The sequence below is a fragment of the Hemiscyllium ocellatum genome, chromosome 47 (genome assembly GCF_020745735.1).
Source record: "Hemiscyllium ocellatum isolate sHemOce1 chromosome 47, sHemOce1.pat.X.cur, whole genome shotgun sequence".
Taxonomy (NCBI): Eukaryota; Metazoa; Chordata; class Chondrichthyes; order Orectolobiformes; family Hemiscylliidae; genus Hemiscyllium; species Hemiscyllium ocellatum.
Window position 1 is genome coordinate 11,558,616 of NC_083447.1, and position 11,086 is coordinate 11,569,701.

Consider the following 11,086-nt stretch of genomic DNA (forward strand, 5'->3'; position numbering starts at 1 on the left):
CCAGTTTTCTTAATAGAACATAGAAAAATACAGCGCAGTCCAGGCCCTTTGGCCCTCCATGTTGCGCCGACCCAATCCCACCTAACCTACACTAGCCCCATTTGCCAGCACTTGACCCATATCCCTCTAAATCCTTCCTATTCATGTACCCATCCAAGTACCTTTTAATGTTGTCATTGTATCAGCCTCCACCACTTCCTCTGGCAGCTCATTCCATACGCACACCATGAAAAAGTTGTTCCTTAGGTCCCCTTTAAATCTTTCCTCTCACAACCTCTAGTTCTGGACTCCCCCAATCCAGGGAAAAGACCTTGTCTATTTACCCCATCCATGCCCCTTATGATTTGAAAGGATTCAGAAAAGATTTAGACCATAAGACATAGGAGTGGAAGTAAGGCCATTCGGCCCATCGAGTCCACTCTGCCATTCAATCATGGCTGATGGGCATTTCAACTCCACTTACCAGCATTCTCCCCATAGCCCTTAATTCCTCGTGACATCAAGAATCTATCTATCTCTGCCTTGAAGACATTTAGGGTCCCGGCCTCCACTGCACTCTGCGGCAATGAATTCCACAGGCCCACCACTCTCTGGCTGAAGAAATTTCTCTGCATTTCTGTTCTGAATTGACCCCCTCTAATTTTAAGGCTGTGTCCACGGGACCTAGTCTCCTCGCCTAACGGAAACAATTTCCTAGCGTCCACCCTTTCCAAGCCATGTATTATCTTGTAAGTTTCTATTAAGTATCCCCTCAATCTCCTAAACTCCAACGAATACAATCCCAGGATCCTCAGCCGTTCCTCGTATGTTAGACCAACCATTCCAGGGATCATCCGTGTGAATCTCCGCTGGACACGTTCCAGTGCCAGTATGTCCTTCCTGAGGTGTGGGGACTAAAACTGGACACAGTACTCCAAATGGGGCCTAACTAGAGCTTTATAAAGTCTCAGTAGCACTAGACTGTTGACATGGTTGGAGGGTTTGAGCTACTGGGAGAGGCTGAATTATGCTGCAGCTATTTTCCCTGGGCCGTCTGAGGTTGGGGGGGTGACCTTGTAGAGGTTTATAAAATCGTGAGAGGCACGAATAGGGTGAATGGCTAAAGATTTTCCCCCTGGTGGGGAGTCTAAAATTAGAGGGCATAGGTTTAAGGTGAGAGGGGAAAGTTTTAAAAGGGCCCTAAGGGGCAACTTTTTCACACAGAGTGTGGTGCTTTATGTGGAATGAGCTGCCAGAGGAAGTGGTGGAGGCTGATACAACTACAACATTTAAAAGGCATCTGGATGGGTATATGAATAGGAAGGGTTTGGACGGATGTGGGATTAGATTGATTTAGGATATTGGGTCAGCATGGACAGATTGGACTGAAGGGTCTGTTTCCATGCTGTACAGCTTTATGACTATGATTCTATGACATTATAACTGTACCTGCATCAACTACTTCCTCTTGAAGTTCATTCTCTTATTATCCAGATTTAAGCTGAAAAATGTGTTGCTGGAAAAGCGCAGCAGGTCAGGCAGCATCCAAGGAGCAGGAGAATTGATGTTTTGGGCATAAGCCCTTCATCAGGAATGAGGAAGGTGTGCCAAGCAGGCTAAGATAAAAGGTAGGGAGGAGGGAGGAGGGGGAGGGGCGTTGGGAATGTAATAGGTGGAAGGAGGTCAAGGTGAGGGTGATAGGCCGGAGTGGGGGTGGGGGCGGAGAGGTCAGGAAGAAGATTGCAGGTTAGGAAGGTGGTGCTGAGTCCGAGGGGTGGGACTGAGATAAGTTGGGGGGAGGGGAAATGAGGAAGCTGGAGAAATCTGCATTCATCCCTTGTGGTTGGAGGGTTCTTAGGCGGAAACTGAGGCGCTCTTCCTCCAGGAGTGGTGTTGCCATGATCTGGCGATGGAGGAGGCTAAGGACCTGCATGTCCTTGGCGGAGTGGGAGGGGGAGTTAAAGTTGTTGTGGTTCTGTTCGCCGAGCTGGAAGTTTTTGCTGCAAACGTTTCGTTCCCTGGCTAGGGAACATCATCAGTGCTATTGGAGCCTCCTGTGAAGCGCTGCTTTGATGTTTCTTCCGGTATTTATAGTGGTTATTTATAGGGGAGTTAAAGTGTTCAGCCACGGGGTGGTTGTTGCTGGTGTCCCAGAGGTGTTCTCTGAAACGTTCCGCAAGTAGGCGGCCTGTCTCCCCAATATAGAGGAGGCCACATCGGATTCTCCTGCCTGACCTGCTGTGCTTTTCCAGCACGACATTTTTCAGCTCTGATCTCCAGCATCTGCAGTCCTCACTTTATCCAGCTTTAAGCAAAGTATGGCAGAAGCTGGAAAAAATATTGAAATGAGAACAGAGGGTGCTGGAGAAACTCTGCAGCATCTGTGCACAGAAAGTAAATACTGAGGAAACTGTGGAGGTCTGGCGGCATCTGTGAAGAGAGAAACAGAGTTAATGTTTCGAGTCTGGTGTGACTTCACTGTTCTGATGAAGGGTCACTCCACCCAAGACACCAACTCTGATTTCTCTCCATGGATGCTGCCAGACCTGCTGAACTTTTCCAGCAATTTCTGTTTTGTCTCTGATTTACAGCATCCATACTTTTTTTTCCCCAGTTTTTATGACTCCAGTGTTCTGAAGGGGGGGGGGGGGGTCATTGGACTCAAATGTTAACTCTTTCTCTCCCTCTCTCTCTCTGTCCACAGATGCTGCAGGAAAAGAAAACAGGTTAGGCATATGGATTTCAGTGGGCTCGGTTCATGTTTTCTAAATGATTAAAGTAATTAAAACTGAGTTCATAGCGCTGCTGCTGTTGACAGATGTTGAATTATTGAAATATTAAAGGCGTGAATAAATGTCTGATCACATACTAACTGTAATTGTCATTACATGATTTCACAAAAGTTGAAAAAGCTGCAGTTGAGCAATTTTGCTTGAGCCTCCATGCTGGGCCACCATTTATTTGCCTACCCTTAATTGTCCTTTAAGAAGGTAAGAGCAGTGAGATGAATTTGTGAACTGCTGCAGTTCATTTGTTGTAGGCAGACCCTCAATAGGGAGTTCCAGGATTTTGACGCAGCAACCGTGACATAACTGCTGGTATATTTCCTGATGAAGGGCTTTTGCCCGAAACGTCGATTTTACTGCTCCTCGGATGCTGCCGTGCTCTTCCAGCACCACTAATCCAGAATCTGGTTTCCAGCATCTGCAGTCATTGTTTTTACCTGGTATATTTCAAAGTCAGGTTGGTGAGTGGCTTGGAGGAGAACGTGCATTCGAGTGCTGCACCTCATGTGTCTGCTGATCCTGTCAGACACTTAACCCAAATTTCACATAATTTCTCTGCTTTTCAACTTGTGAGATTTAATTTGTGCTTATGTGCCATCCTGCATCAAATAATCTTTTTGTGATCTGTATATCCATATCCCCTCGACTCCTTTGCTTTCTCTATGACAGATTTACTTTCCAAGGTAAAAGCAAAATACTGCAGATGCTGGTAATCTGAAACAAACTCAGAGCGTGCTGGAGAAACTCGGCAGGTCTGGCAGCATCTGTGGAGAAATAAATAGAGTTAATATCATGCCAGACACGAAACGTTAAGTCTTGATTTTCTCTCCACAAATGCTGAGCTTCTCCAGTGTTTTGTTAGAATCATTGAATTCCTGCAGTATGGAAGCAGACCATTCAGTCCATCGAGTCCACACCTCCCCTCTGTAGAGCATCCCACCCAATCCCTACATTTCCCATGGTTAATCCACTCAGCTTTCACATCCCTGGACACTATGGGGCAATTTAGCGTGGCCAATCCAGCTAACCTGCACATCTTTGGACTGTGAGAGGAAACCCACGCAGACACAGGGAGAACATGCAAACTCCATACAGACAGTAACCTGACACTGGAACCAAACACAGGTCCCCGGTGCTGTGAGGCAGTAGTGCTAACCACTGACCCACCATATTGTCAAGTAGTAGAGTAGTCCCTCAGTATAGCATTGGAAATCTTTGTTCTGAAGCCCTAAAGTGGGACTAGAACCTGAAATGTAGAGGTAAGAGTGCAATTAACTGAGCAAAGATGGACAGTAATTCTCTGTACTTTATTTTCTAAGGGCTGTACATCTCTATGACTCTATGTGCAGTTATCCCTCCCGCTACAATGCACATTTGTCTATATTGAAATTTATTTGTCATTGATTCAGCCATTCTGTAATTTTGTGAATATATTTTATTGCATACCCCAATTCCGGGGTAAAGTATTTCGGTAAAGTACCAATTCAAATCATTTATGTAAACAGTGAGTAACAGTGGTTCCTTGCGCCTTCCCCCTGTTGTACAATACTCCTCCGTTCACCTTTAACCCCCTCCTTTTTAAATTCTCTGCCTGAAGGCTGGTATAACCCAAGTACCATAATACCCCCATTGGTAGGAAAAGATGGTAGGTCCCAAATCTACCCCAGAGGAAACAAAGAATCAAAACATATGCTTTTGGCAACAAGTAGAGCTACACTGGCTGGCCATCCACTGGCCTCCATCAAGGACTGATAGTAACTGTGGCAATACATCTTACCTGTTGTAGTCCAGGGCTATGATCTGCCTCCAATGTTCTTTCCATTATAAATGGCTAACTAAGAATCTCCGAGTAAAAAGTGAGGTCTGCAGATGCTGGAGATCAGAGCTGAAAACGTGTTGCTGGTTAAAGCACAGCAGGTCAGGCAGCATCCAAGGAACAGGAAATTCGACGTTTCGGGCCAGAGCCCTTCCTGATGAAGGGCTCTGGCCCGAAACGTCAAATTTCCTGTTCCTTGGATGCTGCCTGACCTGCTGTGCTTTAACCAGCAACACATTTTCAGCTTAGTAACTAAGAATCTCTCCAGTCTTACTATCTGCCATCTGAAGGACTTGCGTGTTGACACTCAACCTGCTTGGTTGCATTCTGAAAGCACCTTCCTTAGCCTGGGGTGGTATCTGAAGTTACAGATACTGACTCAGATGTTACCCATTGCAAGACAATAACCCCAAACCTCTGTTTCTGTTTTGGTAGTCTGTTTGATCTCAATTTGGCCCTATATCCCACCTTAGCTGATGAAGGCACTGAGAGCAACTATTGCAACTCGTGAGGTTTCAATGTGACATTTCAGCAAACAGTTTACAATAAAACTCACATATGCTAGATCCCAAAGCCAAGTTCGTTGTTCAACATGGATAATGATCCTTGACTACAATCTTATAGCAAGAACAGCATAACACCAAGTAATGCCAATATTGCTTTGGAATAAAGAAAAACACTAAAAAAAATTTAGAGAATTCTTCTTTAAAGATTTGGAAGCACACTAGCTTTCAGAGCGACGCTCCTTCATCACCTGATGAAGGAGCGTCGCTCCGAAAGCTAGTGTGCTTCCAATTAAACCTGTTGGACTATAACCTGGTGTTGTGTGATTTTTAACTGTGTACACCCCAGTCTAACACCAGCATCTCCAAATCTTTAAAGATTGTAATCTTTCAATTCACAGCTGTGTGATTCTTTAAAAAAATCATTCTCCGTGTGGAATGACTTTCTACAGAAAGTGATGGATGCGGGTACAGTTACAAAGACATTTGGGTAAGTCCATGAGGTAGGAAATGTTTGGAGGGATATGGGCCAAATGCGGGCAGGTGGTGCTAGTTTAGTTTGGGAACATGGTCGGCGTGGACTAGTTGGACCAAAGGGTCTGTTTTTGTGCTGTATAACTCGATGACACTTATAGAAAGTGGGCGTCTTTCCAAAGATAATATTTATTGCCCATCCTTAATTGGTCTTGAGAAGTTGGCGATGAGTCATTTCCTTAAACTGCTGCAATCATCGATCGTAGGAACACCCACCAGGGAGGGAGTGCCAAGATTTTGACACAATGACAGTGACGGCAATGCCGATATAGTTCAACATCAGGATTGTGTATGGCTTGGAAGGGAATGAGCAGAGAGTGGTGTTCCTCATTATCTGCTGTCCCTGTCCTTTTAGATGGTAGGGGCCACATTTACTAATTGGTCTTCGGGTAGTGGTGAGGCCCGCCTTCAATACAGGTTTGCTTGCTTGACCAATTCAATGAAGAGTCAACCACATGGTAGGTCTGGAATCAACATAAGTGAGGGAACATGAGGGTGTCAGATTTCCTTCTCTTGCGTTAGCCAACCAGATGGATTTTCTTTGACAATCAATGACATAGTCCAACAGGTTTAATCGGAAGCACACTAGTTTTCGAAGCACCGCTCTGAAAGCTAGTGTGCTTCCAATTCAACCTGTTGGACTATAACCTGGTGTTGTGTGATTTTTAACTTTGTAAACCTCAGTCCAACACCGGCATCTCAAAATAATGACATATTCGTGATCATCAATACTAGCCTTTAATTGTGCCCTCCAAATTTATATAATTGAAACTCTTCAAAAGCTGTGGTGGGATTTGAACTAATGTTCCAACCCTCAGTCCTGGACACTTCCCCAGTTCCATATTCACAACAGTATTACATTTTCATACATGTAATTTTTATTAAAATATTAATGTAACCATTCCAAACTAGTTCACTGCATTGTATTTACATCCTGTGACTTAACTCATTTAATTTACATCCTTGCACGGTTGTGGAAACATATTACAATAATCCAAACATTAAGTCTTCAGGCCAGCTCTTATTGCTACCACAGCGAGTCTTTCAATTTTTATGGCCCAAAATTCTTTTGATTGAATCTACTGAACGCTGCCAGTTGCTTGGTGTTGGAATTCCTGAGCAGTTCTAACTGCCTCTGCCCTCTTCGTAATAAATACTCAATGTGCATAACATCAGTCCTGGGTATTTTGGAGTTCCTGCGAAATTCGCTGCAAACCAGAGGCATAAATCCCGGTTTCTCCTTGGCAGCTCGGAGAAATTGTTTGTAAAGACTTAAGACTTGTTTCTGCAGCTTGCTGTGTCTAGCCATGGCGTCAAAACAGCATCTGCCTGGCTCTGGTAAAAGAGTAAAATCAATGTTGTGGCACCTCCTCTATTTAACTTCCAAAATACGTCATCAACATCAAGCCCACACTTTCAATTGCTCTGAAGAAAGTACTGTTTAGATTAGATTAGATTACTAACAGTGTGGAAACAGGCCCTTCAGCCCAACAAGTCCACACTGACCCTCCGAAAAGCAACCCACCCAGACCCTATTCCCCTACATTTACCCTTTCACCTAACACCATGAGCAATTTAGCATGGCCAATTCAACCTAACCTGCACATTTTTGGGACTGTGGGAGGAAACCGGAGCATCTGGAGGACACCCACGCAGATACGGGGAGAATGTGCAAACTCCACACAGACAGTTGCCTGAGGTGGGAATTGAACCCGGGTCTCTGGCGCCATGAGGCAGCAGTGCTAACCGTTTTGCCACCTTCATCGGGGCTTTTGCCTGAAACATCGATTTTCCTGCTGCTCGGATGCTGCCTGACCTGCTGTGCTTTTCCAGCACCACTCTAATCTTGACTCTAATCTCCAGCATCTGCAGTACCCACTTCCGACTATTAGATGCTTCCGTAATGGGATATTCAGTGACCCTGCCTCCTCCACTCTGGGGAAGAAGGTTCGTCAGATTTGAGAGTCTCTGAAACATTTCCCCTCATTTCAGGTTAAATAGCAGACTCCTTATTTTTAAATCGTGTCTCCCAGTTCTAATCTCTCGCACGAGCAATACATCCTCTCAGCATCCACCCCGTGAAGGCTCCTTGGGTTTTTATTTCGTCTCTGGAAAAGAAAGGATTTGTTTTTAATTTATTCATGAGTGGCAGCACTGCTGCCTCACAGCGCCAAGGACCTGGGTTCGATTCCAACCTCAGGTGACTGCCTGTGTGGAGCTTGCACACTCTCCCCGTGTCTGTGTGGGTTTCCTCCGGATGGTCTGGATTCCTCCCACAATCCAAAAGATGAGGTTAGGGTGAATTGGCCATGCTAAGTTGCCCATAGTGTTCAGGGATGTGCAGGTTAGGGTGGAATGGCCATGCTAAATTACCCCATAGTGTTCAGGAATGTGTTGGTTAGGGTGGATTGGCCATGCTAAATTACCCCATAGTGTTCAGGGATGTATAGGTTAGGGTGGAATGGCCATGCTAAATTACCCCATAGTGTTCAGGGATGTGTAGGTTAGGGTGGAATGGCCATGCTAAATTACCCCATAGTGTTCAGGGATGTGTAGGTTAGGGTGAATTGGCCATGCTAAATTACCCCAGAGTGTTCAGGGATGTGTAGGTTAGGGTGGAATGGCCATGCTAAATTACCCCAGAGTGTTCAGGAATGTGCAGGTTAGGGTGGAATGGCCATGCTAAATTACCCCAGAGTGTTCAGGGATGTGTAGGTTAGGGTGAATTGGCCATGCTAAGTTGCCCATAGTGTTCAGGGATGTGTAGGTTAGGTACATGAGTCAAAAGTACACCTCTGGGTGGGATACTCTTCGGAGGGTGATGTGGTCTTGATGGGCCAAAGGGCCTGATTCCACACTGTAGGGATTCTAATTCTTAAAAATAAGCGTGCCTCATTTGTGGGAATGGGGGTGTTGCTGGCTAGGCCAGCATTTATTGCCCGTCCCTAATTGCCCCTTGAAAAGGTGGAGGTGAGCTCCCTTCTCGAACCACTGCAGACCACCTGCTGTGGACTGACCCACAAAGACATTTGGAAGGGAATTCCAGGATTTTGAGTCAGCAACAGGGAGGGAATGTTTATCTATTTCCAAGTCCGGATTGTGAGTGGCTTGGTCGGGAAGTGGTGTTTCCCTGTATCAAGTGCCCTTCAAGCTGGGAGTGGTCATGGGTTTGGAAGATGCTGTCCGAGGATCTTTAGTGAATTTCTGGATTGAGGGAAGATGGTGGTGGATTGGCAATGTCACTAGAGTAGAAACCTAGACTCAATATGTTAACTGTTTCCTCTCCACAGATCCTATCAGACCTCCAGCAATTTTTGTTTTTGTTCACAATCCAGAGGTCCAGACGAATGCTCAGAGTACATAGTTTCAAATCCCACCATGGCAGCTAATGAAAATTAATAAATCTAGAGATGAAAGCTACCTTCAGTTATGAGGACTGAGGAAACTGCCTCCCCAAAATCCAGATAAAAACCCCCAGCATTCCCTCTCCCTCAATTCCAAACCGACGAAGCTCCTGCTCCCCAGATCGGAGTCCTTTCCCCTGCTCCATTCCTTTCAGCCCCTAATAGGATCAGATGGCCCAACACATACTGTCCAATTTCTCCACCATGCCTGCCAGACCTGACATTCCCCAAACTCACCCTGACCTAAACAATCCACTTACCCAGAATTCAAGGCTGAGATAGATGGATTCTTGATTAGCTGGGGAATCAGGTGTTATGGCAGGAAAACGGACGTGAGGAATGCTGGATTAGTTATGGTTTTTATTGAATGGTGCAGCAAGGTCAGGGGTAAGCGGCCTACTCCTCTTCCCATTTCTTATGGTCTTACCCTAGCCTCCTTGCACACTAACCTCACACATAGCTCATGTTGCAACAGTCAAGGTCTGCAATGCTGGACCTTTTTTAAAAAAATCCTGAAAATATTGCTCCAGGAAACGGAGCATGGTTTGCCCACCTGACCACCCATCCCCATCCCATCTGTTCTCAAACACCTCCCTCAGACTTGTATACCCCTCACTTCCCTGATAGTTCACCCCACAACCCTTGTTCTACCAGCGCCCTGCCCTCCCCTGACTGCCCCACCCTAACCCTCTCCCACTGACCCTCACCCCATCTCCATCCCTAACCCTGTACTCCCTCCCACTGACTGTCTCCTGACGGTCCTACACCCAAGTCTCTATCCTGCCCTCCTCCTACCGACCCCACCCCATCCTGCACCCAACTGCTCTGCCCTGAGCATGTTTTACCTCCCCTCCCACCGAACCCCAACCCTCCCCTCCCCTGACTGCCCTGCCCACCCTACCCAAACACCCCCTCCTCCCAGCTGGCTTACTCTAACAGGCTCCTGTGTTTCACAACTGGGCCTGAACCAGAATCTCTGACCAGGGAATGTGGAGCTCTTTGGGTTTTTATTGTTTAAAAAGGAACCCTGGTTAAATATTTGCAGCACACTCTGTTTGCAGACCAGGGTTTCCAGCCTCCCTGAGCACGTTGGCCTTTCATTCCCCACAGAGACACACCCAGTGCACGATTAGCCCTTCACATGGCCCGTGAAGCCAGTGACCTACTGAGGTCCCGACGGTCAGATCCCAGCCCTCTTTTACATCCACAATGAACCAGATACCACACTTACCATTTACCTGGGAACTTCCGGTCCTCCCACCGCAGCGCCACCCGTCGCCACTGCCTGGCTGTGGTCCTCCCAGCACAGCGCCACCCGTCGCTACTGCCTGACTGTGGTCCTCCCACCGCAGCGCCACCCGTCGCCACTGCCTGACTGTGGTCCTCCCAGCACAGCGCCACCCGTCGCCAGTGCCTGACGGTGGTCCTCCCAGCACAGCGCCACCCGTCGCCACTGCCTGACTGTGGTCCTCCCACCGCAGCGCCACCCGTCGCCACTGCCTGACTGTGGTCCTCCCAGCACAGCGCCACCCGTCGCCAGTGCCTGACGGTGGTCCTCCCAGCACAGCGCCATCCATCGCTACTGCCTCATTGTGGTTTCTCCCAGCACAGTGCCCCCATCGCCACTGCCTGACAGTGGTCCTCCCTGCGCAGCGCCCCCATCGCCACTGCCTCACTGTGGTTCCTCCCAGCCCAGTGTCCCCATCGCCACTGCCTGACGGTGATCCTCATAGCGCAGCGCCACCTATCGCTACTGCCTGACGGTGGTCCTCCTGGCACAGCGCCACCCGTCGCTACTGCCTTACTGTGGGTCCTCCCAGCGCAGCGCCACCATCGCCACTGCCTGATAGTGGTCCTCCCAGCGCAGCGCCACCCATCGCCACTGACTGACGGTGGTCCTCCCAGCACAGTGTCCCCATCGCCACTGCCTTACTGTGGGTCCTCCCAGCGCAGCGCCACCATCTCCACTGCCTGATAGTGGTCCTCCCAGCACAGTGTCCCCATCGCCACTGACTGTGGTCCTCACAGTGCAGCCCCACCCATCACCACTTAAAACACTTCAAC

The 11,086-nt window shown here is 47.7% G+C and overlaps 1 protein-coding gene across 7 annotated transcripts; it reads right to left on the reverse strand.

The window, feature by feature from the left end:
• Positions 1 to 6,478: 6,478 nt before the first annotated feature.
• On the reverse strand, positions 6,479 to 10,321 carry sdhaf1 (succinate dehydrogenase complex assembly factor 1). Of its 7 annotated transcripts, none has more exons than XM_060856149.1 (3): positions 9,283 to 9,561; positions 7,435 to 7,726; positions 6,479 to 6,953 (listed from the first exon to the last, which is right to left on the reverse strand). In XM_060856149.1, the coding sequence occupies exon 3, from the start codon at positions 6,925 to 6,927 to the stop codon at positions 6,670 to 6,672; it is 258 nt and encodes an 85-aa protein (XP_060712132.1). In that variant the 5' UTR covers positions 6,928 to 6,953; positions 7,435 to 7,726; positions 9,283 to 9,561; the 3' UTR covers positions 6,479 to 6,669. The 7 variants fall into 7 exon arrangements, 6 of the variants coding, with proteins under 6 accessions (XP_060712132.1, XP_060712131.1, XP_060712130.1 ...); XM_060856148.1 differs by having other exon boundaries at positions 7,366 to 7,726; XM_060856147.1 differs by lacking the exons at positions 7,435 to 7,726; positions 9,283 to 9,561 and adding an exon at positions 10,254 to 10,321.
• Between the last annotated feature and the right edge of the window lie 765 nt (positions 10,322 to 11,086).